The following is a 25,000-nucleotide window of genomic DNA, read 5'->3' as shown; positions in this document are numbered from 1 at the left end:
AAAAAAAACTCAGAGATGTGTGTGATCAGGGTAGGTTCAAGTTGACCAAGTGGGTCAGCAACAGCCGTGAGGAACACGAAGCCAAGCAGATAAAAGATCTGGACCTGGACAGAGAGAAGCTGCCTGTTGAAAAAGCACTTGGAATCCAACGGAACATTGAAAGTGATGCGTTTACCTTCCGAGTCATCGTCGAGAACAGACCCCTTACGAGAAGAGGTATCTCTCCTCCATCGGCTCTGTTTACCATCCATTACGTTTCCTCGCCCCATTTATCTTAAAGGCAAAGCAGATTCTTCAAGAGTTTTAAAGTGTGGATGGGACGAAGTCATCCCCGAAGAACACTTTATTTCATGGAGGAGATGGCTCTCAGAGGTGGACCAGCTGTCCAGATTCCAGATTGACTGGTGCATGATGCCTGAGAACAGCTGCATCACTTCGGTGATGCAAGTGAACAAGGTTATGGCACGGCAAGTTACCTTAGGTTCACAAACGGTATGGAAAAGGTCCATATCGCATTCATGCTGGGGAAATCAAGAGTGTATCCACTCAAGCAGATGACGATCCCCAGACTGGAAGTTGCTGTAGCAACATTGGCGGTGCAAGTGGACAGGATGTTAAGGTTGGAGCTCCAGATTTAACTATAGGAGTCAACTTCCTGGACAGAAACTTCCTGGACAGAAAGCCAGTCCGTGCTAAAATACATCCGCAACGATACCAAGAGATTCCATACCTTTGTGGCTAATAGGGTTGCTGTGATCCGTGACATATCGAAAGCAAAACAGTGGAGGTATTTGATCTCCAAACCCAACCCAGCCGACGATGCCTCAAGAGGGTTACATGTTGAAACTTTCCTGAACTCAAAGAGATTGCTCAAAGGATCAGAATACCTGGAGAAAGCAGAAACACACATGCCAAAAGTCCCCGAGGAGCTTGGCTCCATCCCTCCGGATGATCCAGAGGTGAGAAAAGACGTCATCGTAAACAGTACAAGTGCGGAAGAAAAGAGTCCGACCAGCAAACTGATTGAGTACTATTCCACATGGAACAGCTTGAAGAAAGCAGTTTCCTGGAGGCTGAAACTGAAGAGAGTTCTACAGTTAAGCCAGAAAAGGAAAGTTCTCACAAAAACGGATCCAGAATCAGATCAGAGTTTAACAAACTCATTGAAGGAACAAATTGACATTTTCAAACTAACGTTTGGAAAATAAAGTCTCTCTGTGGATGACCTAGATGAAGAAGAAAGGGTAATCATTCGATTTGAGCAAAGACAGCACTTTAAACAAATTGCACTCATTGTGAAAGGAAGACAGTGTGCCAAGGGAAGCGGCTCAATCTGTAAGCTTTATCCAATTGTTGACAATGGCATTCTGAGAGTGGGAGGAAGGTTTAGCAAAGCTGCTATGCCTATAGAACTAAAGAATCCTATGATCCTGCCCAAAGACTTCCACATCTTCAGACTGATCTTACTCCACATCCATGAGCAGGTTGGCCACTCTGGGAGAGGTCACATGCTTTCCAGTCTTCGCCAGCGATATTAGATACCCTGTGCCAAGGCCTTAGCATGGAAGATCCTAAGAGCTGTGTCTTCTGCAGGCGGGTACAAGCTAGAGCTGGAGAACAGAAGATGGCCGACCTTCCACAAGATCGGGTGTCACCTGATTTGCCGCCTTTCACCCATGTGGGCATAGATTACTTCGGCCCCATAGAGGTGAAGCGAGGCCGCGTTCATGTGAAGCGGTATGGTGTGATCTTTACTTGCCTTGTGAGTCGAGTTGTCCACTTAGAATTTGCTAGTTACCTGGATACTGATTCCTGCATCAATGCCCTGCGCAGGTTCATCTGTCGAAGAGGCCCAGTAACAAGTATCAGAACAGACAATGGCACCAACTTTGTTGGAACACACAGAGAGCTAGGAGAAGCTATGAAAGAGCTGGATCACAACAAGATTCAAAATGCATTACTGAAGGAAGGAGTGAATTGGTCATTCAACCCTCCCTCTGGAGGGACCATGGGGGGAATTGGAGAGGTTGAAAAAGATCCTCTATTCAGTCCTTAAAGAGCAAGTACTGGATGATGAGGCTTTGCAGACAGCCTTGTGTGAAGTTGAGGCGATCATGAACGACAGACCAATCACAACTGTAACAAATGACCCTAACGATCTAAAACCCCAGACTCCGAACCATCCACTTTATCTGAAAACAAAGCCAGTCCTGCCACCAGGACTATTCCAGAGAGGAGACCTATACTCACCAAGGAGATGGAAGCAGGTACAATATATCACTGACCTCTTTTGGAAGCGATGGATCAGGGAGTATCTTCCACTTATGCAGGAGTGGAACAAGTGGAAGAAAACTAAGAGAAACTTCAGTCCTGGTGACCTTGTTTCCATCGTGGATGACACAGCTCCAAGGAACTCCTGGCTAATGGGGCGTGTGGTGGGGGCGTGTGGTGGAGGCGTGTGGTGGGGCGTGTGGTGGGGGTGTGGTGGTGTGGTGGGCGTGTGGTGTGGTGGGCGTGTGGTGTGGTGGGGGCGTGTGGTGGAGGCGTGTGGTGGGCGTGTGGTGGGGGCGTGTGGTGGGGCGTGTGGGGCCTGTGGTGGTGGGGGTGGTGGTGGGGCGTGTGGTGGGGCGTGTGGTGGGGGGCGTGTGGTGGGGCGTGTGGTGGGGGGTGGGGCGTGTGGTGGGGCGTGTGGTGAGGCGTGTGGTGGGGCGTGTGGTGGGGCGTGTGGGTGGGCGTGGTGGTGGGCGTGTGGTGGGGCGTGTGGTGGGGGGTGGTGGGGGCGTGTGGTGGAGGCGTGTGGTGGGGCGTGGTGGGGGAGGCGTGTGGTGGGCGTGTGGTGGGGGCGTGTGGTGGGGCGTGTGGGCGTGTGGTGGGTGGGCGTGTGGTGGAAAGGCGTGTGGTGGCGTGTGGTGGGGCGTGTGGGGGGGCGTGTGGTGGGGCGTGGTGGGGGCGTGTGGTGGAGGCGTGTGGTGGGGCGTGTGGTGGGGGCGTGTGGTGGGGCGTGTGGTGGGGGCGGTGGGGGCGTGTGGTGAGGCGTGTGGCGTGTGGTGGGCGTGTGGTGGGCGTGTGGTGGGGCGTGGTGGTGGGGTGGGGGCGTGTGGTGGGGCGTGTGGTGGGGGCGTGTGGTGGGGGCGTGTGGTGGAGGCGTGTGGTGGAGGCGTGTGGTGGGGCGTGTGGTGGGGGCGTGTGGTGGGGGCGTGTGGTGGGGGCGTGTGGTGGGGGGCGTGTGGTGGGAGGCGTGTGGTGGGGCGTGTGGTGGAGGCGTGTGGTGGGGGCGTGGGGGCGTGTGGGGGGGCGTGTGGTGGGGGCGTGGTGGTGGTGGGCGTGTGGTGGGGGGGTGGAGGCGTGTGGTGGGGCGGTGGGGGCGTGTGGTGGGGGCGTGTGGGGGCGGTGGGGGCGTGTGGTGGGGCGTGTGGTGGGCGTGTGGTGAGGCGTGTGGTGGGCGTGTGGTGGAGGCGTGTGGTGGGGCGTGTGGTGTGGGGGCGTGTGTGGTGGGGCGTGGTGGTGGGGGCGTGTGGTGGGCGTGTGGTGGGGGCGTGTGGTGGGCGTGGGGGCGTGTGGTGGAGGCGTGTGGTGGAGGCGTGTGGTGGGGCGTGGTGGTGGGGCGTGTGGTGGGGGCGTGTGGTGGTGGGGGCGTGTGGTGGGGCGTGGTGGTGGGGCGTGTGGTGGGGGCGTGGTGGTGGGGGCGGTGGTGGAGGCGTGTGGTGGGAGGCGTGTGGTGGAGGCGTGTGGTGGAGGCGTGTGGTGGGGGCGTGTGGTGGGGGCGTGTGGTGGAGGCGTGTGGTGGAGGCGTGTGGTGGGCGTGTGGTGGAGGCGTGTGGTGGAGGCGTGTGGTGGAGGCGTGTGTCAGTGCAGTTAACAATTAGGGGCCGGTATGTTAGAGCCGATTTAGACATAGTTGGATAAAAGACAGAACATACAGAGCTCCATGTATCTGTGTGTATTTTTTCTATATGAAATATGAATGTATGTGATGAATTATTAGGTACGTACCTGTATGATTTATATTTACCTGGTTGAGGTATATTCCTTTGTTATTAGTGTACCTTAGTTTTTGTCTCCCCTTCTTGCCCATTCATTGTACTGTGGTAAGTGTGTTAGTGGTAGGATAAAGACAGGAAGTTGGGCCTTCGGGGGTGGAGGGAGTCCTAGCTAGACGGTTTAGAGTTTTGACCAGACATACAAACAGAACACAATATGCATTTTCATGTCAAGTAATCTATGCCTTAAGTTGATTAGAGAATCACTTTAGTTAGATATAAGAAAAATCAATCATCTATTTTGTTGCACCATTTCCTTGGATCTCATTGAATGTTTTTGCCGTTTGGCCTTTGGGAACTTTGAATGTGGACTGTATGCGTCAGAAACAACCCTGCCTCAGGCTTGGCAGTGGCTATGTTCCATTAGCAAAGGAAGTCCCTACACTCATAGAACGTCAATAAAAACTCATACACTCTTAGAAGCTCTTAGAGTCTCTGTATGAGTATATATACACACTTAGAACAGATCACTCTTGGGTACTTTTTGTGTAAACAGTGGTGGCTGCTGGGTAGTGTAGTCTGTCTCTACCTTGTCGCTGTCTGCTGTGTTCTGAGAGGTGCGGGAGGCAATGGAGACGGTGTCCGGCTGGCTGCTGGCATCTCCCAGGCTGTCTGCATCCTCATTGGTGTCTCTGGGGGGTGACGTGTAAACATAAAAAATATCATGATACGTACCGCACAACCTGATGAAACTTACATAATAAAACACATAGAGATCCTATCAAAGTTCCAGAATGGGGTGAAAATGGCAGCCATATTGGACAGGGAGAAATCCAACCCAGTCTAATGTGAATGAATGGCAGCCATATTGGACAGGGAGAAATCCAACCCAGTCTAATGTGAATGAATGGCAGTCATATTGGACAGGGAGAAATCCAACCCAGTCTAATGTGAATGAATGGCAGCCATATTGGACAGGGAGAAATCCAGCCCAGTCTAATGTGAATGAATGGCAGCCATATTGGACAGGGAGGAGAAATGGCAGCCCAGGAGAAACCCAGTCTAATGTGAATGAATGGCAGCCATATTGGACAGGGAGGGAGAAATCCCACCCAGTCTAATGTGAATGAATGGCAGCCATATTGGACAGGGAGAAATCCCACCCAGTCTAATGTGAATGAATGGCAGCCATATTGGACAGGGAGTCTAATGTGAATGAATGGCAGCCATATTGACAGGAGAAACCAACCCAGTCTAATGTGAATGAATGGCAGCCATATTGGACAGGGAGAAATCCAACCCAGTCTAATGTGAATGAATGGCAGCCATATTGGACAGGGAGAAATCCCACCCAGTCTAATGTGAATGAATGGCAGCCATATTGGACAGGGAGAAATCCCATCCAGTCTAATGTGAATGAATGGCAGCCATATTGGACAGGGAGAAATCCAACCCAGTCTAATGTGAATGAATGGCAGCCATATTGGACAGGGAGAAATCCAACCCAGTCTAATGTGAATGAATGGCAGCCATATTGAACAGGGAGAAATCCAACCCAGTCTAATGTGAATGAATGGCAGGCATATTGAACAGGGAGAAATCCCATCCAGTCTAATGTGAATGAATGGCAGCCATATTGGACAGGCAGAAATCCAACCCAGTCTAATGTGAATGAATGGCAGCCATATTGGACAGGGAGAAATCCAACCCAGTCTAATGTGAATGAATGGCAGCCATATTGGACAGGGAGAAATCCCACCCAGTCTAATGTGAATGAATGGCAGCCATATTGGACAGGGAGAAATCCCACCCAGTCTAATGTGAATGAATGGCAGCCATATTGAGAAATCCAACCCAGTCTAATGTGAATGAATGGCAATATTGAACCCACCCAGTCTAATGTGAATGAATGGCAGCCATATTGGACAGGGAGAAAAATCTAATGTGAATGAAACCCAGTCTAATGTGAATGAATGGCAGCCATAATGGCAGCCATATTGAGAAATCCCACCCAGTCAGAATGAAGAAATTGGACCAACCCAGTCTAATGTGAATGAATGGCAGCCATATTGGACAGGGAGAAATCCAACCCAGTCTAATGTGAATGAATGGCAGCCATATTGGACAGGGAGAAATCCCACCCAGTCTAATGTGAATGACTGGCAGTAGAGACATAATCCTGATTTTACTGATGGAGGAGAATAAAAGTAAGGCATGTGATATATCACAAATTGTGTAACAGAATTATTGTCAACCTAAAATATTGTTATATAATCATAAATAAATAAAATATATGTAAACAGACCATAAATGTCTAAATGTTTCCTTTCCTGGAAAGCTGAGAATGCTATTATATGATACAATATCAGAACTTGTTGTATTTACAAATATCATCAACTGAATCATCAACTGATGCAGCCAGTGTGGCTGTGGATTGACTGCATTGTTTGAATGGAATGTTGGCATATTAGCATTTAATTTGAAACATTCATGGAATCATTCCTCTAAAACTGTCTGGCTATCTAGCTAACTAACAAACAGTGCAGATAAATTCTTCAAATGTATTATTTAACACAATATCTTATCACAGCACTGGCAAACCATGTTTGACCAACTCCCTGACCACAATGTCTGACATTTATCCCAACATAAGAAGGTTCATGACCATTCTAGTATTCTAATTCCTAATTCTATACTAAAAACACTCAAACCCACTTCTCTGTCTTGCAAGTAATACAAACTGTACAACCACCTTAGCAGTACAAGAGACAAGAGAGGAAGTGGGCTGTGTGTGTGCATGTATGTACAAACCTCCTGTTGATGCTGCGTGTGCGGACCAGGGTGGGGGCGGGGGTCTTGGGGAGGGGGATGGGCTCCCTCAGCGCTCCTCTCAGATGGCCACGTCTCTCCTGGATCACCTGACGCACGCTACGTACCCACTCCTGCTTCAGCTCCAGAGATGAGGCCTGGGGAGGGAGGGAGGGAGGGAGGGAGGGAGGGAGGAGAGAGAGAGAGATAGAGAACAGGAGGGGAGTTAGAGAGGGAGATAGAGAACGGGAGGGGAGTTAGAGAGGGAGATAGAGAACGGGAGGGGAGTTAGAGAGGGAGATAGAGAACGGGAGGGGAGTTAGAGAGGGAGAGAGAGAAGGGGGAGGGCAGGAGATGTGATAAAACGAGACAAACAGATAGTAAAGTAAATATAGGAAAGCACAACAGAAGCCACATCAGAGGAGAGTGCACGTGAAAAGGTTCAACGTATTATCTACAATGACAGCCTACTCCGGCCAAACCCAAACCCGGGCTTCGCAGGGCCAATTGTGCGCCACCCTATGGGACTCCCAATCACGGCCGGTTGTGATACAGCCTGGAATCAAACCCGAGTCTGTAGTGATGCCTCTAGCACTGAGATGCAGTTGGAGAGTGCACATGAAAAGGTTCACCAGAGATAACAGGCAGTAGGAGAGTGCACTTGAGAATATATTTGGCTGTTACCTTGAGGACGGTCTTGTTGTCCGAGGTGGGGGTACGGCCCACCCACAGAGCAAACTTACAGGGGTCCCCCTCAATATGCTCTGTCACCCCCAACTCTGACGTCTGGAAGAGGACACAAGGCAGTTAATGTTTCCTTTGGGAAACGAGGTGGGGTATATGGGATGTAGAATGCATGAAAGTATATATGTGTTGTAGCCATACCCTCAGGCTGCTATTGCAGAGGTACCTGGTGTGGTAGAGTAATATTTATATGTGTATTACTATGTTTGGTATAGTATGGTATGGTATAGTATAGTATGGTATGGTATGGTATAGTATGGTATGGTATAGTATGGTATGGTATAGTATAGTATGGTATGGTATGGTATAGTATGGTATAGTATGGTATAGTATGGTATAGAATGGTATAGTATGGTATAGTATGGTATGGTATGGTATAGTATGGTATGGTATAGTATGGTATGGTATGGTATAGTATGGTATGGTATAGTATGGTATGGTATAGTATAGTATGGTATGGTATAGTATGGTATAGTATGGTATAGTATGGTATGGTATAGTATGGTATGGTATAGTATGGTATGGTATAGTATGGTATGGTATAGTATGGTATGGTATGGTATAGTATGGTATAGTATGGTATGGTATGGTATGGTATGGTATGGTATGGTATGGTATGGTATGGTATGGTATGGTATAGTATGGTATGGTATAGTATGGTATGGTATGGTATGGTATAGTATGGTATAGTATGGTATGGTATAGTATGGTATGGTATAGTATAGTATGGTATGGTATAGTATGTTATGGTATGGTATAGTATGGTATAGTATGGTATAGTATGGTATAGTATGGTATGTTATGGTATAGTATGGTATAGCATGGTATGGTATAGTATGGTATAGTATGGTATGGTATAGTATAGTATGGTATAGTATGGTATAGTATGGTATGGTATAGTATGGTATAGCATGGTATGGTATAGTATGGTATGGTATAGCATGGTATGGTATAGTATGGTATGGTATAGTATGGTATAGTATAGTATGGTATGGTATAGTATGGTATGGTATAGTATGGTATAGCATGGTATGGTATAGTATGGTATAGCATGGTATGGTATAGTATGGTATGGTATAGTATGGTATAGCATGGTATAGTATGGTATGGTATAGTATGGTATAGTATGGTATATGGTATGGTATGGTATAGTATGGTATGGTATAGTATGGTATAGCATGGTATGGTATAGTATGGTATAGCATGGCATAGTATAGTATGGTATAGTATGGTATAGCATGCTATAGTATAGTATTGTATGGTATGGTATAGTATAGAATGGTATAGTATGGTATGGTATGGTATGGTATAGTATGGCATAGTATAATAGTCTATAGTATGGTATGGTATAGTATAGAATGGTATAGTACAGTACCCTCAGCCTGCTCTTGTAGAGGTACTTGGTGTGGTAGAGTAATATTGTATGTTATTATTCGACCATGCTGGTCATTTATGAGCATTTGAACATCTTGGCCATGTTCTGTTATAATCTCCACCCGGCACAGCCAGAAGAGGACTGGCCACCCCACATATGCTCTCTCTAATTCTCTCTTTCTTTCTCTCTCTCGGAGGACCTGAGCCCTAGGACCGTGCCCCAGGACTACCTGACATGATGACTCCTTGCTGTCCCCAGTCCACCTGACTGTGCTGCTGCTCCAGTTTCAACTGTTCTGCCTTATTATTATTCGACCATGCTGGTCATTTATGAACATTTGAACATCTTGGCCATGTTCTGTTATAATCTCCACCCGGCACAGCCAGAAGAGGACTGGCCACCCCACATAGCCTGGTTCCTCTCTAGGTTTCTTCCTAGGTTTTGGCCTTTCTAGGGAGTTTTTCCTAGCCACCGTGCTTCTACACCTGCATTGCTTGCTGTTTGGGGTTTTAGGCTGGGTTTCTGTACAGCACTTTGAGATATCAGCTGATGTACGAAGGGCTATATAAATAAATTTGATTTGATTTATAGGTGTTTTACTATGTGTATAGTTTAGATGGGAGTACAGTATGATATGGTGCAGTATGTTACAGTATGTTACAGTATGGTATAGTATGGTACGGTGCAGTATAGTACAGTATAGTATGGTATTAGTTTAGTATTGTATGGTATGGTATTTTATGGTATGGTATAGTATGGTATAGTATGGTATTAGTATAGTATGGTATGATATTTGTATAGTATATTATAGTATGGTATGCTATAGTATAGTATAGTATGGTATAGTATGATATGGTATAGTATGATATGGTATGGTATAGTATAGTATAGTACCCTCAGCCTGCTCTTGTAGAGGTACTTGATACGTCCGGAGGAGTCCTTTATCTCTTTACTGAAGACCAGCGAGAGCTCGAACAGGAACAGGTGGCGTTCCCGGCCTTTCCTGATAAGGGATTTAGGATCCCACACCTGGAAGGTATCCTGCAGGAGCAGCTCTCCCTGCACCTCCAAGCCCTCCTCCAGACCTGGGATAGGAATACAGCAGGAAGTCATGTCACATCTTACAGCAGGATGTTACATCATACAGCAGGATGTTACATCATACAGCAGAAAGTGACATCATACAGCAGGAAGCGACATCATAGAACAATAAGTGACATCATACAGCAGGATGTGACATCAGCTCACCCTCTAGCATGCTAACATGCATGGCATCGTTGGCTCGCTTTGGAACACTCAGCATGACATCCAGACCCTCCTTGATCTCGCCTTTTCCCTCCTCACAACACGCCAACAACTCCTGGACACACACACACACACACACACACACACACACACACAGACAGGGAGGGAGGGAGGGAGGGAGGGAGGGAGGGAAACAGACAGACAGAGAGACAGCGAGACAGACAAACAGACAAACAGACAGACAGAGAGACAGCGAGACAGTGAGACAGCGAGACAGAGAGACAGCGAGACAGAGAGACAGAGACAGAGAGACAGCGAGACAGAGAGACAGCGAGACAGAGACAGAGAGACAGCGAGACAGAGACAGAGAGAGAGACAGTGAGACAGAGAGACAGAGAGACAGCGAGACAGAGAGACAGCGACAGAGAGACAGCGAGACAGAGAGCATAAGAATAGTGTCTTGTTAAACCAACACACATCAGTATTTCTCATGTTCTGTACCTTGAGAAGGAGCTGGTACTTGGTGATGCGCTGAACTGGCTTGATGAGCGCTGAGGAGATGGAGTTAGCAAGACCATGTCTCCTCTGGACCTCCTACACACATACACACACACAGCGTAAAATCAGGGCTGCAGAGACGCTACACTGAACAGTGATTGCCATCTACAGACTAACTGTATTATGCTCAGATGTGGAAAATTATGCTGAGATGTGGAAAAGAAAGTGAGAGAAAGAGAGAGACAGAGAAAGAGAGAGAAAAAGAAAGAAAAGGGGAAAACGAGAGTGTGTCACCTGAAAGAAGCCTGCCCCATGTTGCTGGATCAGAAGGCTGGAGTCTGGTTTATTTCTACAATACGTCACATACATGTGGAACTTATCTGCCTGAGAGAGAGAGAGAGAGAGAGAGAGAGAGAGAGAGAGAGAGAGAGAGAGAGAGAGAGAGAGAGAGAGAGAGTGAGAGAGAGGGAGAGAGAGAGAGAGAGAGAGAGAGAGAGAGAGAGAGAGAGAGTGAGAGAGAGAGAGGGAGAGAGAGAGAGGAGAGAGAGAGAGAGAGAGAGAAAAGGTGAGGTTCAGACAACACTCCCGCAGTACTGTGATTCAGGGGACACAAACACACTCTCTCTCTCTCTCTCTCTCTCTCTCTCTCTCGCATGGGAAACACATGTTAACATTGCCAAAGCAAGTGAGGTAGATAATATACAAAAGTGAAATAGACAATAAAAATTAACAGTAAACATTACACATACAGAAGTTTCAAAACAATAAAGACATTATATATTATATATATAATGTCATATTATATATATATACAGTATTGTAACGATGTACAAATGGTTAAAGTACAGAAGGGAAAATAAATAAATAATTTTCTTGTGGCAACAGGTCACAAATCTTGCTGCTGTGATGGCACACTGTGGAATTTTACCCAGTAGATATGGGAGTTTATCAAAATTGGGTTTGTTTTCTAATTCTTTGTTGATCTGTATAATCTGAGGGAAATATGTCTCTCTAATATGGTCATACATTGGGCAGGAGGTTAGGAAGTGCAGCTCAGTTTCCACCTCATTTTGTGGGCAGTGAGCACATAGCCTGTCTTCTCTTGAGAGCTATGTCTACCTACGGCGGCCTTTCTCAATAGCAAGGCTATGCTCACTGAGTCTGTACATAGTCAAAGCTTTCCATAAGTTTGGGTCAGTCATAGTGGTCAGGTATTCTGCCACTGTGTACTCTCTGTTCAGGGCCAAATAGCATTCTAGTTTGCTCTGTTTTTTTGTTAATTCTTTCCAATGTGTCCTCTCTCTCTCTCTCTCTCCTCTCTCTCTCTCTCTCTCTCTCTCTCTCTCTCTCTCTCTCTCTCTCTCTCTCTCTCTCTCTCTCTCTCTCTCTCTCTCTCTCTCTCTCTCTCTCTCTCTCTCTCTCTCTCTCTATCAGATATAATGTCTTGGTGATTACCCAGGTGACGAAGCAGTGACCCACATCCTCAGGTAGCTGTTCGTAGTTCTCCAGCTCCTTCAGGAAAATACTGCAACAAAACACAAACCATCATTATACACTCTACACACATCTGTTATGCTGTGCCTACACCCCTCAAACTCAAACATGGACCTTGAAGCCAGTTCCATTGCTTGTTTCATTCTTCCCCTCTAAGCAGTGACTGATTCAGACCTGAGACACCATGAGGGTGCAATTCCTTATCAGGTAGAACAGAAAAGCAGCAGGAGTCCGGACCTGGTAAGGTAATATTTTAATACCTCTGTGCTATACCATAGAGACATACAGTATAATGTCATAGATGTCATAGATCTGCAGAACTCTAGAATGGGATAATGGCGGCCATATTGGCTCGGGATAAATTCCATTTGTGTTCTATTTAATGATATGTGCTAAACACCATACATTACACACAGCTTGTGCTATACAGACTGTGATATACACACCTGTTATGGAACTCATAAATGTCCTGGATGTTCCCAAAGACAACGTCATCCTTGTTGGCGATCCTGGTGGGGATCTCTTCAGAGCCACTGGTCATCTCCCACAGGTAGGTATCAATACACTCCTGCAGATCCTTCACATACACCCTCTCTGTCTGGAGAAGCTCTGACATGATATACCTGTAGGAGTACCAAGAAACTGGCTACTTTTTCAATAAATACAATTACCCCACCATCGCTCTGTCTCTCCCTCTTCTCTCTCTCTCTCTCACACACACACACACACACACACACACACACACACACACACACACACACACACACACACACACACACACACACACACACGTACCCTCTCTCCGTTTCCCCCTCTTTCTCTGTTGGACTCACTCTTTCTTCCTGGCCGTCCTCCTCTTCTCGTCGCTGACCTCGTGGTTAGGGTCGTTCAGGTTCACTTCGGGGTCAGAGTCAGAGAGGCTGTTGGGGATGAGCTCCAGCTCCAGGTCCTTATTGTCCTACAGGGGACACCATACACAGAGACAATTCAACACCACTCAGAGAACTTCATTGACATGAAGGAAACAGACATGGGCAAAAAGCCCATGCATAAATCAATCTATCTCTGATTGACCTGGAATCTGAGACACACACACACATACACCCACCAGCCGAACACATTCAGTCACCCTCACACACATGGAAGACAACTAGTCGTCAAGAAACACACACTCCACCCCTCACACACACCTGAGTGCAGCCTCCCAGTGCAGTCTCCAGTGTGTTCCGGTACTGGCCCATGCGCATGGAGAACTCTCGGTAGCGCTTGTCCACCGTCGACACGCACCTCCGTAGCTCCACCCTGTGGGAGTGGCCCTTACCCAGCATGCTCTCTGCCAGCTGAATCAGCAGGTGCACCTTCTCCTGAGTGTGCTGGGAGGAGGTAGAGGGGAGAAATGGATTGTGGGAACTGTTCTGATATACACATCACCTTTGTAGTGTGTGAGTAAGCATTTGTGTATGTGAGTGGGTATGTGTGTCTGTGTGTTCACCTTAGCCGAGATGCAGAATTCCCTGTGTTGAGCCAGCAGGTCCTGGGTCTCTGCACTGGTTGCCCCTGGCGATGTGTGAGTGGACAGGTAGTGCTCACCACTCTGTTGCAGCCAATCCAACGCCTAGAGAGAGAGAGAGAGAGAGAGACAGAGAGAGAGACAGAGAGAGAGAGAGAGAGAAAGAGAGAGAGAGAGAGGAAGAGAGAGAGAGAGAGGGAGAGAAGAAGAGGAAGAGAGAGAGACAGAGAAAGAGAGAGAGAGAGAGAGAGAGAGAGGAAGAGAGAGAGACAGAAGAGAGAGAGACAGAGAGAGAGAGAGAGAGAGAGAGAGAGAGAGAGAGAGAGGAAGAGGAAGAGAGAGAGACAGAGAGGAGGACAAACCATTTTCAGGGTAATGTAATTGTCTGAGGGCCAACATGGCTCTGTTATAATTCTACATCTCAAACTCAGGTTTCCCAAACTGGGTGTGGACTCATCTAAAGGTGTGGCAAACTCACCTGTTGGGTGTGGACTCATCTAAAGGAGGCGTGGCAAACTCACCTGTTGGGTGTGGCTCTGGAACAGCAGGTACTGTTGACACTGGTCCAGACGACGCTTCTTCAGAGTCCAGAAATGTAGAACCCTGTTCTCCCTCTGCAGGAGCTCACTGAGGATACCTACAAGAGGAACACACACACACATTTACACTGGTCCAGACGACGCTTCTTCAGAGCCCAGAGATGTAGAACCCTGTTCTCCCTCTGCAGGAGCTCACTGAGGATACCTACAAGAGGAACACACATTTACACTGCCAGGTATAAACACAGTGGCAGAAATATCATCATCATGCATACGGAGCTCTTCTGTCTCTCTCTCTGTGTGTGTGTGTGTGTGTGTTCATGTGTAATGTAACTGTGTGTTGGCTCACCTTTGACCTGCTGCTCAGGCACACGGGAGTGACCAGTGACCTCTGCGCCTGCACTGTGCCCGGAGATGGTTGCCATAGTAACGCTGTTGCGGTGGATGTACTTGAGGAAGACCTCTGCGTTGCGTCTGGCCAGGGTGCATGCCTGCAGGAAACAAGGGGTTAAAACATACCAACAGAGACTGTAGCTAAAAACTGTCTTTACCATCATCCATCCGTCTTTCTGTCCTCTATCCGTCTTTCTGTCCTCTACCCGTCTTTCTGTCCTCTATTCATCTTTCTGTCCTCTATCCGTCTTTCTGTCCTCTATCCGTCTTTCTGTCCTCTATCCGTCTTTCTGTCCTCTATCTGTCTTTCTGTCCTCTATCCATCTTTCTGTCCTCTATCTGTCTTTCTGTCCTCTATCCGGCTTTCTGTCCTCTATCTGTCTCTCTGTCCTCTATCCATCTTTCTGTCCTCTATCTGTCTTTCTGTCCTCTATCCATCTTTCTGTCCTCTATCCGTCTTTCTGTCCTCTATCCATCTTTCTGTCCTCTATCCGTCTTTCTGTCCTCTATCCATCTTTCTGTCCTCTATCCATCTTTCTGTCCTCTTTCTGTCCTCTATCCATCTTTCTGTCCTCTATCCATCTTTCTGTCCTCTATCTGTCTTTCTGTCCTCTATCTGTCTTTCTGTCCTCTATCTGTCTTTCTGTCCTCTATCCATCTTTCTGTCCTCTATCCATCTTTCTGTCATATCTCTGCCTTTCTGTCCTCGCTTCGTCTTTCTGTCCTCTCTCTGTCTTTCTTTCCTCTCGCTTTCTGTCCTCTCTCTCTCTCTGTACCTTGAGGAAGGCTTCTTTTTGTTCCATGTGTTTGTTGATGAGGGGAATGAGGTGCTCCGGCTGGCCCCTGCTCCCCTGCCTCTCTCCGCCACCACACCAGTCTTCGTCCCTACGATACTCCTGTTCCAGGCTCTCCAACACACCACATACCTGGGGGGAAACAAACATACAGTATGCCTGAGTATATACACATGGTTGCTGTCCAGTGCCATGTGGTGCTGAACCTCTGAATTCCAATGATGTCTCTGTCCGATTGAATGGTGCTGGATCTCCAGCCACTGCTATTACAGCTGGTTATTAAATCCTGATATTACAGCTGGTTATTATAGCCTGTTATTACAGCTGGTTATTATAGCCTGCTATTACGGCTGGTTATTATAGCCTGCTATTACGGCTGGTTATTATAGCCTGCTATTACAGCTGGTTATTATAGCCTGCTATTACAGCTGGTTATTATAGCCTGTTATTACAGCTGGTTATTAAATCCTGATATTACAGCTGGTTAATATAGCCTGCTATTACAGCCGGTTATTAAATTCTGCTATTACAACTGGTTATTATAGCCTGCTATTACAGCTGGTTATTAAATTATGCTATTACAACTGGTTATTATAGCCTGCTATTACAGCTGGTTATTAAATCCTGATATTACGGCTGGTTATTATAGTCTGCTATTACAGCTGGTTATTATAGCCTGCTATTACAGCTGGTTATTTATAGCCTGCTATTACAGCTGGTTATTATAGCCTGCTATTACAGCTGGTTATTATAGCCTGCTATTACAGCTGGTTATTAATGCCTGCTATTACAGCTGGTTATTATAGCCTGCTATTACAGCTGGTTATTAGCCTGCTATTTGGTTATGCCTGCTATTACAGCTGGTTATTATAGCCTGCTATTACAGCTGGTTATTAATGCCTGCTATTACAGCTGGTTATTATAGCCTGCTATTACAGCTGGTTATTAATGCCTGCTATTACAGCTGGGTTATTATTATGCCTGCTATTACAGCTGGTTATTATGCCTGCTATTACAGCTGGTTATTATAGCCTGCTATTACAGCTGGTTATTATAGCCTGCTATTACAGCTGCTATTACAGCTGGTTATTATCGCCTGCTATTACAGCTGGTTATTAATGCCTGCTATTACAGCTGGTTATTATAGCCTGCTATTACAGCTGGTTATTAATGCCTGCTATTACAGCTGGTTATTATAGCCTGTTATTACAGCTGGTTATTATAGCCTGCTATTACAGCTGGTTATTATAGCCTGCTATTACAGCTGGTTATTAATGCCTGCTATTACAGCTGGTTATTATAGCCTGCTATTACAGCTGGTTATTATAGCCTGCTATTACAGCTGGTTATTATAGCCTGCTATTACAGCTGGTTATTAATGCCTGCTATTACAGCTGGTTATTATAGCCTGCTATTACAGCTGGTTATTATAGCCTGCTATTACAGCTGGTTATTAATGCCTGCTATTACAGCTGGTTATTATAGCCTGCTATTACAGCTGGTTATTAATGCCTGCTATTACAGCTGGTTATTAAAGCCTGCTATTACAGCTGGTTATTATAGCCTGCTATTACAGCTGGTTATTATAGCCTGCTTGTCACGCCCTGGTCGAAGTATTTTGTGTTTATCTTCATTTATTTGGTCAGGCCAGGGTGTGGCATGGGTTTTTGTATGTGGTGTGTATGTATTGGGATTGTAGCTTAGTGGGGTGTTCTAGTTAGGTCTATGGCTGTCTGAAGTGGTTCTCAATCAGAGGCAGGTGTTTATCGTTGTCTCTGATTGGGAACCATATTTAGGCAGCCATATTCTTTGAGTGTTTTGTGGGTGATTGTCCTTAGTGTCCTTGTTCCTGTCTCTGTGTTAGTTTACACAAGTATAGGCTGTTTCGGTTTTCGTTACGTTCATTACGTTCTTTGTTTTGTAGTGTTTGTAATTGATTCGTGTTTTACGTTTGTTTATTAAACATGGATCGCAATCTACACGCTGCATTTTGGTCCGACTTCTACAGCTGGTTATTATAGCCTGCTATTACAGTTGGCTATTAAATCCTGCTATTATAGCTGATTATTAAATCCTGGGCTGAGGCTACAAGAGGTGTGGGGATTAGGTTTGTGCTTAGGGTTGAACGTGGGTGTGGACACAAGGGTTAGGGTTGAACGTGGGTGTGGACACAAGGGTTAGGGTTGAACGTGGGTGTGGACACAAGGGTTAGGGTTGAACGTGGGTGTGGACACGAGGGTTAGGGTTGAACGTGGGTGTGGACACAAGGGTTAGGGTTTAACGTGGGTGTGGACACGAGGGTTAGGGTTGAACGTGGGTGTGGACACAAGGGTTAGGGTTGAACGTGGGTGTGGACACGAGGGTTAGGGTTGAACGTGGGTGTGGACACAAGGGTTAGGGTTGAACGTGGGTGTGGGCACGAGGGTTAGGGTTGAACATGGGTGTGGACACAAGGGTTAGGGTTGAACGTGGGTGTGGACACAAGGGTTAGGGTTGAACGTGGGTGTGGACACAAGGGTTAGGGTTGAACGTGGGTGTGGACACAAGGGTTAGGGTTGAACGTGGGTGTGGACACAAGGGTTAGGGTTGAACGTGGGTGTGGACACGAGGGTTAGGGTTGAACGTGGGTGTGGACACAAGGGTTAGGGTTGAGGTTGATAAGGAGATAGTGACTCTGACTCACCTGTTGTGAGGTCCGGTAGAAGGCTGCGGAGGCGTTGACCAGTTTGAGGCGGTCCTCCATCCGCAGCATCAGGGTCTGCCAGTGTAGCGCCACCGTCTGGGCACACGCCCTCACTGCCTCTGGGTCGTAGTGGCCCGCCCTCACCAGCAGCTCTGCCCGCTGCTGCAGCGCCAGCGCCACCTGGTGGGTCCTCTGGAGAGAGTCAGCATGAAGCAGAGACTGGGGGGAGGAGAAGGGGAGGGGGAACGGGTAGAGAGAAAGGGAGGGGGTAGAAAGGGACCAAATGGGGGCGAGGGGGGGATTAAAAAGAGAGAGAGGAACACTTATAAAAACTGATTTGACAACATTGCTTTATGTCAATAGAGTTTGTTTGCATTACAGTGACTGGTTTGCAGTGGGTGTAGTTACCTCTATGGCCTGTTGGAGGCGCTCATGTTCTCTCTGTAGCTGTTCAGCCTCGGACAGAGAGCTGGAGTTCACCATACAGGAAGACAACATCACCTCTCCTTCACTGATCCAGCCCAGCACCTGGGAACACACACACACACATATAGATAAACATTACATATAAACGTTATATACATGTGTGTGTGTGTGTGTGTGTGTGTGTCTGTGCAGGTTTCTGTTGATGTGTGGGAGTGTGTGTTTGTGTGTGTACCTGTTTGTGGTTACGGTTCAACCTGGAAGTGGACATTTGGCCAGGGTCATATACAGTACATATACACATTATATACGTGCGTGTGTGTGTTCGTAAGTGGATGTGTGAGTTTGCGTGCTACTCGTGTGTGTGTGTGTTTACCTGGTTGACCTGACTCTGTAGATGGCGTAGCTGCAAGCCTTGCTCCAGGTGTATGTGTGTGTGTGTGTGTGTGTTTACCTGGTTGACCTGACTCTGTAGGTGGCGTAGCTGCAAGCCCTGCTCCAGGTGTGTGTGTGTGTGTGTGTGTTTACCTGGTTCACCTGACTCTGTAGGTGGCGTAGCTGCAAGCCCTGCTCCAGGTGTGTGTGTGTGTTTACCTGGTTGACCTGACTCTGTAGGTGGCGTAGCTGCAAGCCCTGCTCCAGGTGTGTGTGTGTGTGTTTACCTGGTTCACCTGACTCTGTAGGTGGCGTAGCTGCAAGCCCTGCTCCAGGTGTGTGTGTGTGTGTTTACCTGGTTCACCTGACTCTGTAGGTGGCGTAGCTGCAAGCCCTGCTCCTGGTGTGTGTGTGTGTGTTTACCTGGTTGACCTGACTCTGTAGGTGGCGTAGCTGCAAGCCCTGCTCCAGGTGTGTGTGTGTGTTTACCTGGTTGACCTGACTCTGTAGGTGGCGTAGCTGCAAGCCCTGCTCCAGGTGTGTGTGTGTGTTTACCTGGTTCACCTGACTCTGTAGGTGGCGTAGCTGCAAGCCCTGCTCCAGGTGTGTGTGTGTGTTTACCTGGTTGACCTGACTCTGTAGGTGGCGTAGCTGCAAGCCCTGCTCCAGGTGTGTGTGTGTGTGTGTTTACCTGGTTGACCTGACTCTATAGGTGGCGTAGCTGCAAGCCCTGCTCCAGGTGTGTGTGTGTGTTTACCTGGTTGACCTGACTCTGTAGGTGGCGTAGCTGCAAGCCCTGCTCCAGGTGTGTGTGTGTGTGTGTTTACCTGGTTGACCTGACTCTGTAGGTGGCGTAGCTGCAAGCCCTGCTCCAGGTGTGTGTGTGTGTTTACCTGGTTGACCTGACTCTGTAGGTGGCGTAGCTGCAAGCCCTGCTCCAGGTGTGTGTGTGTGTGTTCGACTATCTGGTGCAGCTCCTTCTGCTTGTCCTGTAGAAGCTGATGGAGCCCCTCCACCTGAGAGGACAGATCAGTCTCCCCCTCAGCGGTTAGCTGAATACCTGGAACACACACACATACACACACACACATACACACACACACATACACACACACAAACTTATCTATGTGAAAAATATCCCATCCCTATGTGTATGTATGTTTGATGATTATACAGAGTGTATACTGTTCACCACTAGATGGTGCTAAGCCATGATGTCACGTTGGAAGAGACCTTCCTATAGAAATCTGTCTCTTCATTAGTCTTTCTGTGATTCCTCATATCCAATCTCCTCGCCTCCTATCTCCTCACATCCTTTGTCAACTGTATTCCAGGAGAAGGTTCCTCCCCTCTGACCTTCTTCTCCAATGGGGTTTGAGAAGCAGTAGAGGAGAGACGATGGATGCAAGGAATTGTGTGTGTGTGTGTGTTCGTGCGTGTGAGTGTATAAGTGCATGTGTGTATTATGTGCACGTGTGCATCAGTGCATATGTATGAGCATCCATCTGTGTGTGTGTGTGGTTACCCTGGGATGGTTCGGGTCTGAATTCCCCTCACAGTCTGACTGTGAGCGGTCGTCTCCATGGTAAATTCAATATGTACGTTTCCATAGGGACCAGCTGTGCGCTTGAGAAAGCAGTTTCCATGGTAACCCCAATCCCCTTCCCTCCCCCTCCCCTCACCCAATCACTCTGAATGTATCCCCATCTCTCTCTCCTCTTCCTCACATTACCCCCATCTCTCTCCTCTTCTTCACATTCACCCCATCTCTCTCCTCTTCCTCACATTCACCCCATCTCTCTCCTCTTCCTCACAGTCACCCCATCTCTCTCCTCTTCCTCACATTCACCCCATCTCTCTCCTCTTCTTCACATTCACCCCATCTCTCTCCTCTTCTTCACATTCACCCCATCTCTCTCCTCTTCCTCACATTCACCCATCGTTCCCTCTTCCTCACATTCACCCCATCTCGCTCCTCTTCCTCACATTCACCCCATCTCTCTCCTCTTCCTCACATTCACCTTCTCTCTCCTCTTCCTCACATTCACCCATCGTTCCCTCTTCCTCACATTCACCCCATCTCGCTCCTCTTCCTCACATTCACCACATCTCTCTCCTCTTCCTCACATTCACCCCATCTCTCTCCTCTTCCTCATATTCACCTCATCTCTCTCCTCTTCCTCACATTCACCTTATCTCTCTCCTCTTCCTCACATTCACCCCATCTCGCTCCTCTTCCTCACATTCACCCATCGTTCCTTCTTCCTCACATTCACCCCATCTCTCTCCTCTTCCTCACATTCACCCCATCTCACTCCTCTTCCTCACATTCACCCATCGTTCCCTCTTCCTCACATTCACCCCATCTCGCTCATCTTCCTCACATTCACCCCATCTCTCACCTCTTCCTCACATTCACCTTATCTCTCTCCTCTTCCTCACATTCACCCCATCTCACTCCTCTTCCTCACATTCACCCATCGTTCCCTCTTCCTCTTTCTCCCAGGATTTCCATATTTTTCTTCATTTGAATCTCTCTCCCCTCTTCTCTCTCCCTCCCTCTCATATTCCTCCCATGTCTCTCTCCCCTCTTCTCTCTCTCTCCCAAAACTTGTCTCCCTTTCTCTCTTATTCCTCCCATCTCTCTCTCAGCCTCTCCTTCATACTTGTTCATACGATGAATCCCTCGTTCCCTCGCCCCGAACATTCCAACTATACAGTACCTCACTCTCTCTACCAGTCTGTTCAAGTCAAGGAGGAGGAGGTATGTTATAGGTGAGGAATGGCTGAATGAACAGAGCGAGGCGTATCACTCTGCAGTCTGACTGCACTCTACACAGGGGCACTTTGACCAATCACATTAGCTGTTGTCATACGTCGTCTTTGCTAACTGGCTAAATGCTCAGAGGGGAAGACAGGTTACAGACTGAAACATGACTCATTTTCTCAGTGAAATATGTCAGGGTTAAACAGAAAAATGCTGTTAGATTGCTCACAGTTTTTTTTGGTGAGTGACTCCCATTCATTATTTTCAAGCCTACACACCCTAGATCCCACAATGCATTGAAAAGCATTACCAATAAAAATATCTCTCCCCCTCTCCTCTCCCTCTCTCTGTCTATCTTACTCCCCCCCTCTCTCTGTCTATCTTACTCTCCCCCCCTCTCTCTGTCTATCCTCCCCCTCTCTCTGTCTATCTTACTCCCCCTCTCTCTGTCTTCTCTCTCCCCTCTCCTCTCTCCCCCTCTCTCTGTCTATCTTACTCTCCCCCTCTCTCTGTCTATCTTACTCTCCCCCCTCTCTCTGTCTATCTTACTACTCTCCCCCTCTCTCTGTCTATCTTACTCCCCCCCTCTCTCTGTCTATCTTCTCTCTCCTCTCCCTCTCTCCTCTCCCTCTCTGTCTTTCTCAATATCTCTTTCCCCACTCTCTCCTTCTGTACCTTCCTCTCTTTCTCTCTCTCTCTCTCCCTCTCTCCATCTCTCCATCTCTATCTCTGTCTTACCTGAGGACTGTACTTCGGTGATGTATTGCTGAAGGTCGTGACCCTGCTGTACGACCTCATAGGTCATGTTGTTCATGGCTAGCCGTCGCTCCATGTGTCTGTGTATGCGCTGCTGCGCTAACGTTAGCCCTTCTGGGTTAGCATCCACTAGCCGCGGTTGCGCTAATGCTAGCTTCTCTTGGTTAGCTTCCACTAGCCGCGGTTGTGCTAGCGTTAGCTTCTCTGTGGTGATGTCCTGGGCCTGCTTCTGGAGGTCCTGCTTCCATGCCTCCATCTCCCCTGACACCTACAGGGGGCAGTAGTGAGGGTCAGAGACCGGCTAAAGCTTAAACACAAACACTCTCTCTCACACACCCCACAACCACCCCTCCACACGCTCTCCCAGCCCCACCTCCAGAGAACACTGCTGTAGTATGCGTAGCTGCAGATAGACGTCCAGCCTGATCTTCCTCTGGTGGAACAGCTCCTCCAGCTGGACCTGGGCCTCCTCCAACGACTGCAGCACTGACTCCACATGGCCCACTGAACTGCCCTGGGGCCTGGCACATACACACATACACACACACACACACACACGCACACACACACAAGAACACACACACGCAAGAACGAACACACATACACGCACACACACACACACACACACACACAATCATGGGGACCAAGCAAACACAAAAACAAACAATCTGAGCCAAGTAAACAGAACCAACGAGAACATCTGACCCAGAGTAAAGAGGTGCCAACCAATGAAACATGGCTATTGAAAGTGTGTGTGTATGCAAGTAAAGAATGTGTGTGTGTTTACCTGAGCTGTAGAATGAGGTCCTCTCCCTCCCTGATGACAGAGAGCGAGGCGTCCTGTGTGTTGGCTTGTTGCTGCTGCTGCTGGCTGATAAGAGCCTGTAGAGCCTCCACTGAGTCAGGACACACACACACCTCCCCCGCCATCTGCCTCTGGAGACCCTCCATCCACACTGACAGCTGCACGGACATTTCATATATAACCCCCCCCCCACACACACACACACACACACACAGACACACACACACATACAAACACACAGACAGGGTCAGAAAAAATTACATGTAGACACACTTTTTGTATGTGTGTGTGGGTGTGTGCGTGCGTGCGTGTGTATGTGTGTGTGCATTATGGTACCTCTTTGGTGTGTGTGTAAAAGGAGACAGCGAGGTCCAGCAGTAGCTTCCTCTGCTCTACTCTCTGTATGAAGGCCTGCATGCGGAGCTCCAGGTCCCCAGCAGCAGAGTAGATCTCTCCCTCCTCACACTCCCCTGACTGGGCCAGCTGGCCTGCCGCCTCCAGCAGCTTCTCAGCATTGGTATAGGTGTTCTACAGAGAGGAGGGGAGGAAGAGAGAGAGAGAGAGAGAGAGAGAGAGAGAGAGAGAGAGGGAGAGAGAGGTGGGAGAGGGAGAGGTGGGAGAGAGAGGGGGGTAGAGAGGGGGAGAGAGAGAGAGAGGTGGGAAAGAGAGAGAGAGAGAGAGAGAGAGGGGGAGACGGGGGGAGAGGGGGAGAGAGAGGGGTAGAGAGAGAGGGGAAGAGAGAGAGAGAGAGGTGGGAGAGAGAGGGGGGAGAGAGAGAGAGGGGAGGGAGAGAGAGAGAGAGAGAGAGAGAGAGAGAGAGGGAGGGGGAGAATAGAGAGAGGGGGAGGGGAGGGGGAGAGAGACAGAGAGGGGGATAGAGAGAGAGGGGGAGAGAGGGGGGGGATAGAGAGAGGGGAGGGGGAGAGAAAGAGGGGAGGGGAGAATAGAGAGAGGGGGAGGGGGGAGAGAGAGAGAGGGTGATAGAGAGAGAGGGGGAGAGAGAGAAAGAGGGAATAGAGAGAGAGAGATGGGAGAGAGAGGGGGGTATACAAAGAGATGTAGAACCATCAGAAGCTTGTCAGGGAATAGATAGAGGGAAGATAAATAGAGGGAAGAAAGAGGGAACACTTTCCAAAGGAAGCCAACAGGTAACAAACAGGGTGGAGGGTTTGAGGACAGGTTACAAACAGGGTGGAGGGTTTGAGGACAGGTTACCACCAGGGTGGAGGGTTTGAGGACAGGTTACCACCAGGGTGGAGGGTTTGAGGACAGGTTACCACCAGGGTGGAGGGTTTGAGGACAGGCTATCCTCAGGGTGGAGGGTTTGAGGACAGGTTACCACCAGGGTGGAGGGTTTGAGGACAGGCTATCCTCAGGGTGGAGGGTTTGAGGATAGGCTATCCTCAAGGTGGAGGGTTTGAGGACAGGCTACCACCAGGGTGGAGGGTTTGAGGACAGGCTATCCTCAGGGTGGAGGGTTTGAGGACAGGTTACCACCAGGGTGGAGGGTTTGAGGACAGGCTATCCTCAGGGTGGAGGTTTTGAGGACAGGCTATCCTCAAGGTGGAGGGTTTGAGGACAGGCTATCCTCAGGGTGGAGGGTTTGAGGACAGGCTATCCTCAGGGTGGAGGGTTTGAGGACAGGCTATCCTCAGGGTGGAGGTTTTGAGGACAGGCTATCCTCAAGGTGGAGGGTTTGAGGACAGGCTATCCTCAGGGTGGAGGGTTTGAGGACAGGCTATCCTCAGGGTGGAGGGTTTGAGGACAGGCTACCACCAGGGTGGAGGGTTTGAGGACAGGCTATCCTCAGG

The 25,000-nt window shown here is 48.3% G+C and overlaps 1 protein-coding gene across 1 annotated transcript in view; it reads right to left on the bottom strand.

Annotated features, from left to right (window-relative positions):
- The window catches only part of kalrnb (kalirin RhoGEF kinase b), a 70,920-nt gene that overhangs the window by 27,929 nt on the left and 17,991 nt on the right, over window positions 1-25,000 (bottom strand). The window contains exons 12-33 of the mRNA XM_065023477.1: window positions 23,526-23,717; window positions 23,172-23,347; window positions 22,758-22,905; window positions 22,367-22,652; window positions 19,755-19,921; window positions 18,472-18,591; window positions 18,064-18,282; window positions 15,363-15,512; window positions 14,543-14,684; window positions 14,176-14,291; window positions 13,637-13,759; window positions 13,335-13,517; window positions 12,978-13,102; window positions 12,591-12,767; window positions 12,106-12,175; window positions 10,945-11,034; window positions 10,654-10,746; window positions 10,156-10,267; window positions 9,802-9,992; window positions 7,473-7,574; window positions 6,792-6,946; window positions 4,570-4,672 (exon numbers count right to left, since the gene is read on the bottom strand). Coding sequence (XP_064879549.1) covers window positions 4,570-4,672; window positions 6,792-6,946; window positions 7,473-7,574; window positions 9,802-9,992; window positions 10,156-10,267; window positions 10,654-10,746; window positions 10,945-11,034; window positions 12,106-12,175; window positions 12,591-12,767; window positions 12,978-13,102; window positions 13,335-13,517; window positions 13,637-13,759; window positions 14,176-14,291; window positions 14,543-14,684; window positions 15,363-15,512; window positions 18,064-18,282; window positions 18,472-18,591; window positions 19,755-19,921; window positions 22,367-22,652; window positions 22,758-22,905; window positions 23,172-23,347; window positions 23,526-23,717 — 3,240 coding nt within the window. The remainder of the gene's footprint in view (window positions 1-4,569; window positions 4,673-6,791; window positions 6,947-7,472; window positions 7,575-9,801; window positions 9,993-10,155; window positions 10,268-10,653; window positions 10,747-10,944; window positions 11,035-12,105; window positions 12,176-12,590; window positions 12,768-12,977; window positions 13,103-13,334; window positions 13,518-13,636; window positions 13,760-14,175; window positions 14,292-14,542; window positions 14,685-15,362; window positions 15,513-18,063; window positions 18,283-18,471; window positions 18,592-19,754; window positions 19,922-22,366; window positions 22,653-22,757; window positions 22,906-23,171; window positions 23,348-23,525; window positions 23,718-25,000) is intronic.

This window comes from Oncorhynchus nerka, linkage group LG2 (genome assembly GCF_034236695.1).
Source record: "Oncorhynchus nerka isolate Pitt River linkage group LG2, Oner_Uvic_2.0, whole genome shotgun sequence".
NCBI classification, from domain to species: domain Eukaryota; kingdom Metazoa; phylum Chordata; class Actinopteri; order Salmoniformes; family Salmonidae; genus Oncorhynchus; species Oncorhynchus nerka.
Note: the sequence above shows the minus strand (reverse complement) of the source record. Positions and strands in the feature narration are given on the sequence as shown.